The 17,536-nt window shown below is 40.2% G+C and overlaps 2 protein-coding genes across 3 annotated transcripts in view; one reads left to right on the plus strand and one right to left on the minus strand.

The window, feature by feature from the left end:
* Positions 1-77: 77 nt before the first annotated feature.
* Positions 78-8,205, plus strand: cog7 (component of oligomeric golgi complex 7). The gene is made up of 18 exons (XM_053620277.1): positions 78-397; positions 2,338-2,536; positions 2,631-2,779; positions 3,057-3,173; positions 3,263-3,431; positions 4,382-4,464; positions 4,622-4,744; positions 4,861-5,059; positions 5,246-5,373; positions 5,511-5,665; positions 5,902-6,018; positions 6,109-6,174; positions 6,260-6,440; positions 6,599-6,739; positions 6,815-6,898; positions 6,989-7,103; positions 7,193-7,336; positions 7,751-8,205. Exons 2-18 carry the CDS (start codon positions 2,371-2,373, stop codon positions 7,915-7,917), a joined length of 2,304 nt encoding a protein of 767 aa, XP_053476252.1. The 5' UTR covers positions 78-397; positions 2,338-2,370; the 3' UTR covers positions 7,918-8,205.
* An 8,774-nt stretch (positions 8,206-16,979) lies between these two features.
* The window catches only part of kcnc3b (potassium voltage-gated channel, Shaw-related subfamily, member 3b), a 65,238-nt gene continuing 64,681 nt past the window's right edge, over positions 16,980-17,536 (minus strand). For both annotated transcript variants that reach the window (XM_053620294.1, XM_053620286.1), the window contains one exon: positions 16,980-17,252. In XM_053620294.1, coding sequence (XP_053476269.1) covers positions 17,239-17,252 — 14 coding nt within the window. In that variant the 3' untranslated portion in view covers positions 16,980-17,238. The remainder of the gene's footprint in view (positions 17,253-17,536) is intronic.

The following is a 17,536-nucleotide window of genomic DNA, read 5'->3' on the forward strand; positions in this document are numbered from 1 at the left end:
TCTATGATGTTTTTTGGGGAATAAAATGTGGATTTTCATATGAGTGGATGTACATGACAAATAAAGTAAAACATACAGACCTGTACTGGATTGACACATACACTGACCAATCATGGTAAAGGGGGTGGAGTTCGCCTGAATACAGGTGGGAATCAATGACGCTTTTGCAACCCGGAAGCAGCAGGAAACATTCAGGATATCTGCTCGCAGTCTGTTAATTCGTTTTTAACTCCAGAGATATTAGCTCAGACTTGGTGAGCTCTAACGCTGGAGGAGGCGGTAGCGCTGCTGGAGTTGTATCTGGTCGTTATGGTCATTTCTTTCTCCTGGGCTGTTTATTTTCTCTTCGTGTCCAAACCGGGACTGGGCAAAAACTACAGGATGGACTGAACTGCAGGTATTTCCCCACCAGATTACAGTGAGAGTTAAAGTACATTTTAACTAGACGTTTTAACAACTAACCCTGTTGGTACGAGTAATGTAAGTGTCTGTACATTCTGTAGGCACCAAAATGTTCATTATGAACCAGTTATTATGAATTGAATGCATTTTTCTTATAACTACACGCGTCTGAGATGCAAATTAACGTGCATGAAAGCGATTGGTCAGCTGTTTTGATTATGCAAATCGAACCCTGGAGCTTGGCCCCTGATTGGCTGCTGTCGCTTGTTCAAAATTAGCATTCTTTGTAGAATTAAACTAAGTGTTACACAGCAGTGATCTTAAAAGATAGCACTGCAATCTGACAAAAGTTACATTTTTGTTTGATTTTATTTTCATTTATTAATGAGCGAAACATTATAGCTTTTTATCTGTTATAGTTAAGTGCAACGGTCACAAAAATATGGACATTTATGACTGTTACGTTAAAGTTACAAAGTGCTGAGACTGGAGACTCCTTCCATTTTGGCATTTCTGCTTTCTTAATCACATGACAAGGTGGTGGAGGTGTTTTTGTTGTAATTTTATTAACTTCAACTTTGAACATTTAAAGACAGTTCGGGGCATACTACATCACACACTGGGAAAAGGGGGGGGGGGGGAATCATCAGCGTTTATTCGATACATGGCTTCTCCTTATGAGGAGCGGTAGACCTCTCAAAGCAAAGAGGTGGAGCCTCGTAACCGATCAGTAAATCTGGAACGATCGAACGTACAAACATATCCACGGAAGTTAGAATCGCTTGGAGCCTGCAGTCGGTGTAATTTTGTAAATATTGTAAATAAACGTAATTCTGTTTGCATTCATTTCTGAAATTTGTTGTTTATACATCTAGCTGTCACATCCTTCAGCTAGCAGCAGGGAGCCAAAAACAAAGGTCCTTTATGATGATCGGATATGTTTTAATAACAGTCTTTGATTTCGAATCCCTTAGAACGAGCGAGAACGTGTTAGAACAAGCACGTTAATATAAACCAGACGTTCATGTTACACGTGTAGCAACTCTTTAGTTTTTGTAACTAGAGGTCGAGCGATAGTGGATTTTTAAAATTACGATACCGATGATTAAATTGGGCGGAAGCTGCCGATGAATGATTAGTCAACCGATAGTTTTTAAAATTGATCTTGAATGAAAACACAACACTCAAAGGAAAATATTGCTGAACTTTATTACAAAAATAAACAGTACTGATTGTACCATGAGAATGTACTGTTTTTTTTAAAAATAAATAAGTATATAAATATTAATATTAACCAGTAATAAACATTAAAAGTAAGTAAAAATAAACATCCAAAATTAATTTGAAAAAAAAAAACCACTCCAAATAACACAACAAAATTAGTCAGTGATCGTTTTTTTTTATTTCGCCTCTAGGGGCCGCTCTCAGCGCGCCCTTCTCAGCCAACTGACGCTGTGATTAATCCATCAACCTCTATTTGTGACTAGTTTAGTTTCATCATTAGTCAGTCCCTCCAGGATTTCACAATTTTGCAAGAAATGAGCGTAAAATCGAGCAAACTCTGCAGATTTTCTGCAAATTTGGGCCGAGACAATCCCTCTCCAATTCACGTGCGTCGAACACGAGTCCAGCTAAAAAAAAAAATTAAAAAATAATCTCATTTGCTTACAAACATCTCTTCAAAATTATTTTGTGTAATTGCAGTTTCGCCAGTTAAAAAAAAAAAAAATACCCACCAAAATCTCCACAAATTCCGTCGCAAAAAATTCGAGATGAGCTGCAACAAAATCAAGCATTTTTTTTTTGGCTGCAACAATCACAACAAGAAACCCTCTGAAATCCTGCATGAAGAGCTTGTTTTAGCAAACTAAGTTGCCCAGATGACTAGAATAAGGAACTCACTAATTAACACAGACTTTTCAATGTGTTCTCGAGGATCCTAACAGCGACCCGTCAGCTCACGCAGTCATGGACTTCTCGAAGTTCCTGGCAGACGATTTCGATGTGAAGGAGTGGGTGAACGGTGCGTTCAAAGTGGCACAGAAAGATGCGCCGGGCAAAGCGGACGCTCACGCAGCCACGCTGGTCATGAAGCTGCAGCTGTTTATACAGGAAGTCAACAACTCGATCGAAGGTAACGATGAGATCTCACCGACTTTATAGTAACCTTCACTGTCCTGGGTGCTGCTGCACTTATTGTGTGTGTGTGTGTTTGCGCGGATCTTCAGAAACCAGCATTCAGGCTCTGCAGAATATGCCCCGCGTGCTGAGAGACATCGAAGCGGTAAAACAAGAGGCTTCGTTCCTCAGGGATCAGATGGTGATGGTGAAGGAAGATATTAAGAAGTTTGAACAGGACACCGTGCAGTCTATGCAGGTCCACACACACACACGCACACACATTATTGTTCCTATAGCAACAGCTGACACAGGGACTTGTATGCCAGAAGCGGTGATGTGTAATTGTCGATATGGTGAAGTTTTCTGCGAGAAGAACATTTTTTTTTTTCTTCTCCATGTTGGGTGGCATCTAGGAAACAAGTTCCTGCGTAGGCTCGGTCGGGTCAGCTTTGGCAAACGACGAGTAGAAGAAGCGCAAGCTTACGTCTAGGAAGGCAGGACAGATGTTTGAAAATATGTCTCTCTGTGTGTAGGTGCTGGTCGAGCTCGATCAAGTGAAGTCCAGGATGCAGCTAGCAGCCGAAGCACTACAGGAAGCAGATAAATGGAGCACGCTCAGTGCAGATATTGAGGAAACCTTCAAAACTCAGGTGTGTGTGTGTTTGTGTTTAAATGATGGTTTACGGTCACAACCTGAGTGTGTGTGTGTGTGTGTGTGTGTGTGTGTGTGTGTGTGTAGGATGTGGCTGTGATTAGCAGTAAGCTAGCGGCGATGCAGAACAGCCTGGCCATGCTGGTGGATACTCCGGACTACAGTGAGAAGTGTGTGCAGCTGGAGGCGCTCAAAAACAGACTAGAGGCCTTGACAAGCCCTCAGATCGTCTCCACCTTTAATACGCACTCTACAGGTCTCACACACACACGCGCACACACACACACACGATTTGCATTTCAACTTCATTACCACAATTTTATACGTGCCATTCTGCGTCACGTTTCTATAGCAACAGGACTCCTTTGGCAGATGCTCCACGTAATCCAAGTCTAGCAGTAAACAAATGAAAAGTTTTGACGTTATTTGACAAAGAAATGTGTGTGACTCTTGATATGTTTTCTGCGATGGAACCTTCATGGAAGGAGCCTCCAGGGTCAGCACTTTGAAACGGTCCACCACATAGCAGCCACCTAGCAACACCCAGGCAACCACCTGTGATCCCATAGAAACCGCCTAGCAACACCCAGGCAACCACCTGTGATCCCATAGAAACCGCCTAGCAACACCCAGGCAACCACGTGAGATCCCATAGAAACCACCTAGCAACACCCAGGCAACCACGTGAGATCCCATAGAAACCGCCTAGCAACACCCAGGCAACCACCTGAGATCCCATAGCCACCACCTGGAATAACATAGCAACTGCTTAGCAACACCCAGGAAACCACCTGGGATCCCATCGAAACCATGTAGCAACACCCTACCACCTGCCTAGAATGCAATAGCATCCACCTGGGATAACTTGGTAATCAACTAGCAACGCCCAGGCGTCCATCTGAAATAACAGCAATCACATAGCAACCACCAAGCAACTGCCTGGAACACAATCATAACCACCTGGAATACCTTACCAACCACCTTGCAGCAACCTGACACACACCTGAACTGCCAAACAACACCTTAATGACCACCTGGAATACCAAAGCAATCATGTAGCAACACCCTAGCAACCTCTTAACGACATAGGGGACAATGCTTAAGCTCTCCTAGAAATGCATTGTTATAGTTTTTGTGTGTGTGTGTGTGTGTGTGTGTGAGTGTGTGTGTGTGATTTACATTTCCATGTTTGTGTTCCATGTGCAGATCAAGCTAAGCTGTTTGTGAAGGTTTTCACAGAAATGGACAGAATGCCACAACTACTGGCTTACTATTACAAATGCCACAAGGTGAGGGTCGTGAGCACACGCACACACACACACACACACACACACACACACACACACACCAGTGTTATATCTTTGTGCATTCAGGTGAATATTTTTACTATTTTAACAACTGGTGTCATTCACATAGTGTGTGTGTGTGTGTGTGTGTGTGTCTCAGGTGCAGCTGTTGAGTGTGTGGGAAAGTGTGTGTCAGTCTGATGCCCCTCTGAAGCAGCAGCTGTCTGAGTTCTATGACACGCTCCTGTCCACCTGGTACACACAGCTCCAGTGGAGCAGTCAGGTATGTACACACACACACACACACACACACACACACACACACAGCTTTTATACACATTTGATACTATAACATGAGTCACGTGTGTGTGTGTGTGTTGCGTGTTCGTTCGTGTGCAGGTCTTTAAGAACCCATATGAGGTGGTGACGGTGCTGACGATACAGACCCTCGGTGCCATGGTTCCATCAATCCCAGAATGCATTGCAGCAGCACTGGAGCGCTGCCCTGCCGAAAGTCGACTTGACACGCTTCTCGAGCTGCACCAGACGGCGGCCAGCTTCAGCCGCAGCCTGGAAAACGCCATGCAGCCTCACCTCGGTGTGTGTGTGTGTGTGTGTGTGTGTGTGTGTGTGTTATAACAAAACCCTGACTGCACACAGTTGGAGTCAGTTTCAGTTCCAGGATTTAACACTACAAAATGTAGGGGAAATTTTTGTAAAATTGTGTGTGTGTGTGTGTGTGTGTGTGTGTGTGTGTGTGTGTGTGTGTGTGTGTGTGTTGTAGGTGAGTGTAACCTGTTGAAGGTGTGTGAGCTGGTGTCGAGTGTGTATGCACCGTATACAAGTTATCAGATGCAGTATGGAGAGCTGGAGGAGACCAACCTGCTGATCCAACTCAGTGCTGTACCACTGGTGATTATACACACACACACACACACACACACTTTTCAGGTGATGTAAGGTTCATTCCTGAGATGAGCAAATGTACTGAAATCTCTGCACACTTTTCCATTTTACATCTCTGTGTGTGTGTGTGTGTGTGTGTGTAGGAGTATGGCGAGGTGCTGGACTGCGTGCTGGAGCTCACACACTCGGTACAGAAGGTGTTTGGTCTGGCAGCGGCGGCCGTGGATCGCTGTGTCAAATTCACAGAAGGACTCGGAGTGTGTGGCCTCATCAAAGCCCTGCGTGCTCTGTTCACCAAGTACACACACACACACACACACACACATACACCGAGTCGCAAATACAATGACAGAAATGTGATTAAATAACAAAAAATGTAACAATGTCAGTTTATTCTTTTGGAACAAAATTACTATTTCGTTCTCTTTTTTTCTCTCGCTCACTGTCTTTACGTCTTTCTTCCCATCTCTGTCTCTCTTTCTCTCTGCTTTGTCTCTCTTTATGCCTCTATTTGTGTCTCTCTCTCTCTCTCAGGTACGTGTCCGACTTCTCCATCACACTTCAGTCGATCAGAAAGAAGTATAAGCTGGAAGACACACCCACATCGGAGGTGTTCACTGAGGATTGGACGGCTTTCCAGAATTCAGTCAGGTGGGCGGAGCCTTTGAGCTACAGCCTCTTTCGTTACTGTACAAATATAGTTGATTAACTTTTTAAAAAATTTTTTTTTTTAATATATAGGATTATTGCTACGTGTGGGGAGCTTCTCAGGCAGTGTGGCACTTTCGAGCAACAGCTTTCCAACAAGTAAGACAGACACACACACACACACACTGCATCAAAACATCTCAGTAAATCTCCACCCATTTGCATGGCTATCAATGATTGGCAGGATCCTGGGAAAGGCGGGGCGTTTCCTGTGGGAGGGGTTTAACCCCAGGAGTCTGAGCGGCCTGCAGGAGGGCGGGGCTGAGCGGCGTGGCCAGAAAAACCCTTGGCAAGAATATAACTACCTACAGCAGAGCAGCACGGCCGAGTACAACACGCTGCTGGAAACACTGCACACACTCAAGGTCTGCGTGTTCTCACCGTTCACTTCACTCGGGTGTTGTCCCGGATATTACATCTGCTCTGTTCTAGAGCATGCTTTATTCCTTACTTAACATAGACCTCCATTAAATGTCCTGTTGTTCATCAAAGGGTGTGCAAACATTGTGTGTGTGTGTTGTAGGAGAAAGGCACGGGGAACTCGAGCCTCCTGTCAGACACCCGTCTCGCTTTGACTCGCCTGAACCAGCAGGCCAATCAGCTCGCCTTCGACTCAGTCTTCCTGCAGATCAAACGCCAGCTTTGCCTGCTCAGCAAAGCAGAGGTGTGTATAAATGTGTGTGTAAGAGACGTGCAAGAAAGACAACAGAAGAATCTGACTCTGTGTGTGTGTGTGTAGGTTCGAGGTTCTGCTGCTCTGGGTGAAACTCTTACAGAAGATTTACCAACCTTCAGCCTCTCTCCACAGGAGTACATTACTAATGTAAGACACACACACTATATATACACACACACACTAATATATATATATCCTTTCACATACAGTCGTGTGTGTGTGTGTGTGTGTGTGTAGATTGGGCAGTACATCATGTCTCTGCCGCTGCATCTGGAGCCGTTTGTGACTCAGGAGGATCCGGCACTGGAACTGGCCTTACACACAGGCAAACTGCCATATCCCCCCGAACAAGGTACACACACACACACACAGAGCCATGTCCAGCTAACTAAAGTGTCTACACACACATTTTTCTGCACTAACGACATGCCCTTCCTGTAGGCGATGATGTTCCGGAGTTGGAGAACACGGCGGATTATTGGTTGGGGTCTATCGCCAGGGCAACCATGCAGACCTACTGCGACGTGATTCTGCAGATCCCTGAGCTGAGTCCTCACGCTACCAAACAGCTGGCTACAGATATCGGTATTATATATTAGTAATCAAGAACCAACCAAAAACACATTATCAAACCTGACCCGTCCCTCACACACACAAGCTAATATACACAAAATTGCATGCAGTAAATATTTACTGGATTATAGCCTAAATATCTGTCCTGTTGAACGCTTCATGCTGATTGGTCAGAAGGTTTTGATTCACTGACAGTAGTGTATTGATTAATGCGTTATCATTTCTATAGTAAACGTGTATTTGTTGACATGGCGACGTTTGTTTATATTACGATTTACGGAAGGAGTCTCCAGTGTTAGAGCTGTTTAACAGCTCTGCTTCATCACACCAACCCTAGAACACGCACGCCCCCAAGTGTATTCCTCATCAGCGTATCATTTTGCTGTTTTTGTTGATTTAATGCATGATCTCATTTCTGTTCCCCAGATTACCTGAGCAACGTGATGGACGCCTTGGGCCTACAAACGTCCAGAACTCTCCAGAACATCACGGCTCTCCTCCGTGCCAAACCTGAAGAATTCAGACAGACGGCTAAACCTCTCCCACGCAGACTCTCATCCACCATCGCTGCCATGCGAGGCCTCGAGCACTGAGAGAGATGTAGACCATAAACATGCCCTGATTTTTTTTTTTTTTATATGCCAAATGATATGGCATTTTTGTAAACATCGCAATGTGTTGCATGATAACGTAGCGTCTACGAATGCAAAGTTTCGAGTTTGTGTTTTCATTCTCCTACAGAATAACGGCTCTGTTGTGTGTGTGTGTGTGTGTGTGTGTATGTATATATATATATATAGGAGCAGTACAGGTATCCTCTGCTCTGGTGTTTAATCGTTACCTTTCATATCCCTCAATTAAATAAAGAATCTTAAACCACATTCTCCATTCTGATTGGTCAGAAGGTGTTTATTTATTTTTCTACAACATCGACTACGCCCACTTTAACAGAGGGGAAAAAAAGTACACAGTGCATCCGGAAAGTATTCACAGCGCTTCACTTTTCCCACATTTTGTTATGTTACAGCCTTATTCCGAAATGGATTAAATTCATTATTTTCCTCAAAATTCTACAAACAATACCCCATAATGACAACATGAAAGAAGTTTGTTTGAAATCTTTGCAAATTTATTAAAAAATAAAAAAAACAAAAAAAAAAAGCACATGTACATAAGTATTCACAGCCTTGAATACGAGATGTATTAAAAACTATTGTTTATCTTATAAAAGTACATTTTTAATACTATTACTGGCTACCGATCTGAAACACAATACGTACATTTTAAATCTTAATATTCTTTATTTTTGTTGATGACTAATGCATGATAGGCACACTCCTTGCTCCTTTCGAGATCCTGACCCGGGTGCTGTTGACAGATCAGACCAGCAGATGGTGTGTAAAGCAACGTTAACTCTCCTGCGAATTTCCCATTTAAAACAACGTGGAAAAGTCCGGAAACTCTGAAAGTGTTTTGTAGTGACATTCTGTAATCAAATGACGAATTCTGAGGTTTAAAGGTCTCTCTGTCTCTCGTTCTCTACATGCAAGTGCCTGGTTACCTGAACATACGAAAAAATCTGGAACATTCCATTATTACTACTTTTATTTATTTTATTTATGCTGAAGCAGATTACAGAAAGTCCAAAGTACAATCGAAGTAGTCTGCAAAACTATCTTCCTCACAGCTAAAAAAATTTAAATTGTCTATTGTTCTTTTCATACCAAAAAGGCAGACCCCTCCCCCTTTTCTTTTCCCACCAACCATGTTGGTCAGGCCCCACCATCATAAGACTCTGACTACGTTTACATGCACGTCTGTGTTCTGATATTACTTTGAATTTGGCAGCATTCGAATTGGTCCGTCCCTCCAGGATTTTGCGATCGCAGAAATGAACGCAAAATCAAGCGCAAACTGCAATATTCTGAGGAGCTTTCTCAAAATTATCGCAGATCTGGGCCAAAATTTGACGTCATGTGACGTGATCACAACCTGCATTCACTTTATTCAGAAAATCCACTGAAAGGAAGTATATGCGCATGCTCAGTCCGCAAGGAATTGTAGACGCTAACAGACGCTTAGCTGTAGGCTAGGTATTTAAGAATGGCAACTCAGAATGGCATACTTACAACAACCATGTGTACAGGAATATTCCGATGCCTGTACGCATATAAACATCGTATTCGGAATATAGACCTTAAGTGGAATTCAATGTGCATTTAAACATAGTCATTGATTTGAATAAAGATGGACCCTTTCCACACTTTCTGCTGGCAGAATTAGCCTTTGTAGGGTAACTTTACTTCTGCTGCTACAACAACAACAACAACAACAACAACAACACAGGGAAAGAATGCCAAATGGAATCAAATCAAACTAGGGCTGCAACTAAGGATTATTTGCATAATCGATTAGTTGGCCGATTTTTTTTATCGATTAATCGGATGGGGCGGAGCAAACTTTCAGTACCTTTTATTTCGTTTATTTAAAATAAAATCCACAAATTGAGTGTTACAAATATAAACTTCAGACTAAAACTTTACACAACTGTTTGTCCAATTATATAAGACTGAAAAGAACCCAATACACACACACCTGAATATATATTATTCATTTAGGACTGTAGTTTCATTCAGTGCTTTTTGTGCATCCATAAAAAATAATGCATAAATACTTATATATAATATATAAATAATATATGTTTATATTATATAATAGTATTTATGCATTACTTTTTCTAAAAGGTAACATTGACAAAGAGTAAACTGAAGAAAGTCATTGTTGGTGACTCTGGGTATTAGGCTAAAGCTAACGGCATCACATTACGTGCATAAGACGTCACGCGCCGTCGACTAGGAAGCATCTTATACTTCCGGTTAGAAAAAAAACGCTAGTGTTCTATTTGAGACAATATTACCTTTCTAAAATTCATACACTAGACGGTAGAGTACATGGTGCATAGTGTAAGTGCACAGTACGTCATTTGGGACAACTTTAGTATTTAATCTCCGATGTGCGTTTTCGGAATAGAAGTAACGCAGACCAACTAATCGATAATGAGATTCGTTGACAACGATTTTCATAATCGATTATTATCGATTAGTTGTTGCAGCTCTAGATCAAACACAAATGGTTCGCCAACGGAACGAATTCCTGACAAGCGCCAATGACTACGTTTGACACTGAGCAAACAAAAACACCCATCGTTCTCACTCCAAGTGTTAGCTTTCAATGAACTAAAATAAATTCCGTTATGTACTGTAGCTAATGTTAGCGAAAGAAATAGGACTTGATACGAATACAATATCAATTAAATACACAGCTAGCGACTCATCATCAATGCTAACGTCACTTAACGTTGAGGAAATTCTTCAACAAACAATTTCTAACCTTTATTCGGAAGTTTCTTCTCTGCTGCGTTGACGTAGATGAGGCGAAAGGTGTTTTCACCGCACGTGAAAATGACAGTAATCGTCTGTTTTTGTGAAAAGTGGCCATTGGTGAACTCTATGGGTTACACCACAAATCACATTCAAGGTCGCATCATCTGAATTTCCCGACGATCACGGGAAGAACAAAATGAAGTTCTCGTTTTTTTTCATTCTTCTTTACTTTCAATTATGTCGTGAAGGCCAGTTTGAACATACTATCCTATCGCGCAAATTAAACGTTAACGGCACATCTTCGCACAGGAAGTGGACGAGATCTGGACGGGAATTTAGGCCCGTTTATGTTGAGGCTATACTTTCTTGAAAATCACAGTTGATTGAAGAAAAAATTAAGTTTTAAAATTATGCTAGCTAACATTTAAGAGATTAGATGAATTAGAGAGGTGAATTTACTGTCAGTGATTATAAAAAATGTGGCGTTTTGAACAAGCACACACACACACACACACACACACACACACACACACACACACACACACACACACACAACAGGGAAGCACAACATGGTTACTAATTACTTTAATCATCTTAATTACTGATCATGTTGATTGGGCTGGCAGTGGTCAGTGTGGCAAAGATTGCATATCCGTAATAATTCAAGTACATAAAATGAAACACAATCAGTACACACAGATAATCATGATTGATTCAGCTGATATAATCGCAGGCACGGAAAGGAAACATGATTACAGCAAAGAAACAGGCAGACTGATCATTTCCACCCCCCACAACCTCAACCCCCCAAAATTAAATAAAATAACAGAAAAATATAAACAAAGGAAGTGTATGCAAGTGTGTGTGTGTGTGTGTGTGTGTGTACGTGCATTTGCATATGTGACAAATTCAACTCATCACTTAATGCAAACATAAAATTAAAGATTGCATTCACACCTTGTCCATGGTATCCATCAAGCGTGTGTGTGTGTGTGTGTGTGTGTGTGTGTGTTCCTATATTCAGATAAGCTTTTTTTTTTTTTTAAATAGAAAATATGAATCATTCAGTGAATTGTGATCACATATCACCCAAAACAAAATACAACACACACATGTAGGGTTTTAAAGGTTTTCTTACGGTAGGTTCGTGACTAAAACATGAAGATTTATTATTATAAAAAAAAATAAAATAAAATAAAAACCCCAAAAAAAAAAAAAAAAAAAAAAAAACACATTTTATGCATATAAAGTACCAAGCAGAAGTCTGGACAAACTGGACGTTTAATTTGTATTTAAAGGAGCTGTTTGTCATTTGTTAAAATTTATTTTACAGCCCTCTGTTGTTTGTGAGGCGGAACTGCGATTACAACTGAAATATTGATAAACCCCGCCCCTTTGTAATCACTAAAAGTCTCTTTGTAGGTGTTTTTTCAGCAGAGGGCGGAGCTAATTTCAGACAGAAATATCGCAAACTATTTGAAGCCGTTTTGTTGTACTTCAGTATTTAAATATATATTTTTTTTAGGAGTATCATTATGTGCATATTCTAATTATATATTATATATTTACATTTTTGTCACTTTTTGGTGGGTGTGTCCATTCCAGTCTTCTTGACTGGTACTATATATTTACATGTGTGTAAATATTTCTCTCATAGCAGCATCTTAAAACCTGGCAGTCTGAAACACACAGTGTTCTTTAACGTTCCCTGCATTCTCCTCTATACCCCGTTGTGCTCTTTTCTGTCTCTCCTCTCCATCTGTCCGTCTGTCTCTCTCTCTCCATCCCTCGTTCTTTTTTTATTTTATTTTAAAAATCACTTTGTTCACTGGCAGCATGTCGCGATGCTCGTCTTATTAATACAGCTGAAGAGTTTAAAAGATATAATACATTCAGTCCATTCTCGTGTAATCTACAGCCACACACACACACACACACACACACACACACACACACACACACACACACACACACACACTGCTACTGGGAATCAAAGAGGCCTCTCTGCTACAGTTTAAGGTCAAATGTCCATAACACACACACACACACGCAAAAGAAATAAACCCCAAATACGACAGAAAACAGTTCTTTTGAGCTACTTATCGCATTTTTGCTAAACCGAAACCGTCTCTCACACGTGATCTGGGCCTGATTCCAAATCACACTCGCTTGATGCGAGTTTTACGCTACAGGCAAATCTGCCCAGTGTGTGATCCGTATGTCACGACGGATACGCAAATGATACAGGCTGATGAAAATTAAGAGAGAATTTGACCGGAGAATTCCAGTCAAAAAACATTGTGTGTATGTGTGATGGCGGACCAGGAAATCCCTTCACCCCTGCTGAAACAACAACAACAACAACAACAACAACAACAACAACAACAACAACAAAAACAACAACAGAATCCATCACAGAAATTCTAATGGTTTCCACTACAAATACTATTGCAAGCCATCAGCTAACCATTAAAACCATTACTGGTCCATAATGTTATCCACTAGACATAACATGCCACCAAGAGAAGGCAACAAATTACCAGTAGAGACCCACAGGGAGCATTACAGTTTCCATTAAAACCAATACAATTCCCATTATAACCATTACTTACTGGCAAAGTTTGGACGTTTTCAGACTTTCCTGAACTGAAATATTATATATATATATGGAAAAGCTTCTTGTCTTTTGAATGCCCCGCAAGCAGAAATAAAGGTCAGGCTTTTTGAAAAAGTGAAAAGGGAGACGATCCAACAACTTGATCAAAGCACGGCATTCACTGGGGAAGAAAACTACACGTCCTCGGGGTGGAAAATACTTCAGTAGCTGTGCTTTTGTTTCTGTTTTGGAAGGATTGTACGTTACGCAAGTATTATTGAAACTGTTCACTCTTTCTCAGGTACATTAATAAGAGGAAAAACATGCTTTTTTTTTTTTTTTACTCCTCGACGCTGACTTTGATTTCCATGAAGCTTTAAACATCGGCTGATTGTTCGCCTTCGCCTTCACAACGGGACGATTTTTTAACCTCATCTTTGTCAGTGCATCTGAGACTAAACTTTGAATTGTTGGCGAACACTCAGCGACGAGGGATTCCACGCTGAATATATAACAAACAAACAAACAAACAAACAAACAAAACAAACACAACAATCATTTACTCTAGCAAATTACAAAATGCCGAAATTCGTTTTTCTATAGGCCAACATGACACGATTTCAGTGAGATTTGAATAGAGATGTTCTCATTTCGCTACGAGTTAGCTATGACGATCAGTAGACGAATCCAAATGGCTTCTCGGACCGATCCTAAGGTGCGTCAAGTTTCTTCACAGTTTAGTTCCTACCTGTAATTAGTTCTCATTTAAGTGGTTGCCCCTAGTGACACAAGCTAGTGTTAATACAGGGTTAGTTAGCAAGGGTTTATTATGTATATAAAGACATTCCCATGTTCCATGTTTTGTTGAATTATATTTATGTTTACAAGTTGTAGCGTCATGATATGTTACAGGGAGAAATAACTATTTTAGCCCAAAATTTGGTGGCCATTTTTGGTAGACGTAACTCGGCTGCAGTAACATCTGACGGGTTTTCCCAGACTACCACACACACACACACACACTATACGTTTTTCTAATTGAATAATTCTACAACATCGTCGATAGGACATTTTAACATTGTCCTCTTGTGAAAATGTTTGGACGTACGCAGACGCAGTTATAGAGTGCAGATACAATTCGGGTCACTGACTTTGTTATTCACCGCACTTGGCTCAAGGCAGGACAGCATTGGAAGACCTCTAAAGACCCCAAGATTCTGGAAGAAACTGTGACAAGAGGATGTGAAATAGTGGAGATTACGTCTTTTAGCTCGGCTCGGCGTTTGTGCGATTTGTGCTTAAGTTTTTTTTGTTTTTTTTTTTGGTAAAAACCAAAAATTTGTTTGATTTCAATTCGCTCATACTACGGCGGAAAGAGAGAGACAGACAAAAAAAAAAAAAAAAAGAGGACAGACAGCTGGACTGGAATACAAGTAAGACAGGCATCCAACTTTCTTTCTTTCTTTTTTTTCACCTGAGACTAGACAAACTGTTGTCTATAGAAAGAAAAATCACCCATAACACCCTTGTTTTTCTGGCCAGCTACAACCTCCACAGTATTCGTACTATTATTGTCGTTGGTATTATTGCCACATCGACTCGACTCAGACTGAGAATGAGATGCTTAATAATATATTTTTTTGTTTGTTTCTTTTCTTTTTTTTTTTTTTTTTTGCTTTAAAGCATGCTGGGGAAATAAAAGAGGCTGGATTAAAAGAAGGTTTGAGAATCAGCACCACGTTCGCTACAGAAGAAGAAGAAAAAAAAAAATCAATAAATAAAAAGTAATTCTCTAATAATTCACTCTAATAATACCAAGACAACAGATCACACACTCGTGCCTGCAAAATGTGCGTCCGTGGACAAGTGACGTTAACGTGGAAAATGGACACGTTATAATAAGTGGGGCGAAAAGTTAGCAAAGGAGAATTTGGTGTGATTTTCTACATTTTTTTCTCTCCTTCAAACTAATAAAAGTTTATCTTGCAGTCATACATATAGTTTGATATTTATTCACATTTGTTTTTACTATTTCAAAACAAAATATAGCTCTTTTTAATATAATCTTTTTTTTTTTTTAAATATTCATTGCATATCATTTTTTATTTGATAATTTTTTTTAAATAATAATAATTCTTTTCTTTTTTTTTCTAGCCCTCCTCAATTCAGCTAAGGGCTTGCAGAAAATACTCATGCAAAGAACTCATGCTGGTAAACAAAGTTACAAAAAAAAAGCATTTTCTTAACTTTTTTCTTTTCATTTTTTTTTTTTAAATCTTATCTTTTATTTATTTATTTATTTTTCCCCAAAGATTTGTCCTTGCATTTTCTCTTATTTGATCTCCACTCTTGCGTTGTGCAGTCTTCTCTTGCTTCCTCCATTTCAGGAGCTCTTAATTAATTAATTATTTTGTTGTTGTTGTTAGTCTCTTTATTCCCTCCTTTCCTCTGAGTGAATCAGGGAAGCAGTTGCAGTGTTGGTCTTTTTTTTTTTTTTTTTTTTTTCAATTCCCAGATGCAGTTTTGTTGTTTCCTTGGGTGATTCTTGTGCACAACTGCTCTTCTTTTATTCCTCCCACCCACTTATCAAAATATATATTTGTTCTACTTTGTACATTTGTCCTCCATTATTATTTTTTTTTATGGAAGTACCAATCTCCTTGAAGACAAATTTCCATGATGGAGGACATAAAGACAGAGCGAAAGGGAGAATACCACCTTTAAGACCTCTGTACGCCTAAATCATCTCTAAAAAGGTAAAAGGTTAGCATGCACACGTTATTGGTCCGAGCAGTCGTCGATGATGTGGCAGTGTGTCAGTCAAGTGTTGACGATGTTCACATGGATTCACTATGGCAGCTTTAGCTCTACTACTAAAATTATTATATATTTTTTTAAGAATCAAGTATCAGTTTCAAACAAAGACATTCAAGGAAGGGAATTACGAATGGGCCTTCTCAGAGAAAGACTGCCATGCTGCTAATAAGCTTGGCAGAGGCTTTTAAGGGCATTAGCTCTCCAGCTACACCTGATAACCTATGTGCATGTAAAGGGAGAATCTTGTTGGTTCGCAATACAGACTTTAACTAAGGAACCAATCTCTGACTTTATTTGGTCTCGGTGGAGGGCTTTGGTTTGGTGGACTAAATGATTATAAGTTGCCTTTTCTGAACCAATGGAAAAGAATGGAAGACTCATGTCAGAATAGCAACCCATATCATAAAATGAGTCCAAGTCGTAAAACTGAAACAGGAATGTATACGTGTGCAAGGTACGGGGGTTTCTATACAAAATAAATAAACATATAACATAAAAAAAACCACGACTACACAGGACAATATGCTGACGACACGTTCTTCCGGAATGCTAAAATGATAAAGGTTTGTGCGTGACTAAGTCATTATTAGTCAGTGTGTGCAAACCGTTGAACGAATATCAAAGTCTCTAAAAATTGTTAGAGGATTCTCCACCAACAAATGCTACAAAGGGTTAGCAGAGATGCTACATGATTAATCTAGCTTGGTCCATTATTCTCAAACGTAGAATAATGCACACTCAGAGCTCCGTGCCGCGGATTAGCACGGCGGTTAGAGCTTCTGGTGTTTTCATCTTGTACGGCAGACACAAAGCGTTATGGAATGTTTTTGTTCGGAATATTTTTGTCACTTTTCTCTCCCAATCAGATTGGACTGCCCAGTGTCTCGCAGTATTAAGAAATCTTTCGGTAGAACAAGGAATGGGTCCAGAATTCCAAGAGGTTGCTTTGGTTACTGTGTGAAGATCCAGCCTCAGACGTTTACATTTTTCCGTGTCTTTCTGGGCAATTCCTCTCGTCACACCAACATTCCTCAAGTGTCGCATCAGGATGATGCGCCTTCGTCCGTAAACTCAGAAAACAACACCTAACTGTGTCTTCTTTAAAGAATCGGTGAATGCTAGAAACTTAACACTGTGGACAAAAGCAAAGACAAGAAGTTGGTTAGAAAATCGTCTCAACCTTAAATGCCAACATGAGATGTTGGGTTTAAAGAAACTATTTAAAAGTTATACATATTGGTGGTAAAAAGAAATGGATTTGAAAAAAAAAAAAAAAAAAAGAGCTGAACATATTCAACCTACATTATACATAAAACACATGCATTTCACACTGGTATGTAATGTATCTTTAAAGGGGTGCAAAACTCCAGTCCTGTAAAAAAGCTCAGTACTTCAACTTATGAAATGAGTTAACCA

The sequence above is a fragment of the Ictalurus furcatus genome, chromosome 1, assembly GCF_023375685.1.
Source record: "Ictalurus furcatus strain D&B chromosome 1, Billie_1.0, whole genome shotgun sequence".
Taxonomy (NCBI): Eukaryota; Metazoa; Chordata; class Actinopteri; order Siluriformes; family Ictaluridae; genus Ictalurus; species Ictalurus furcatus.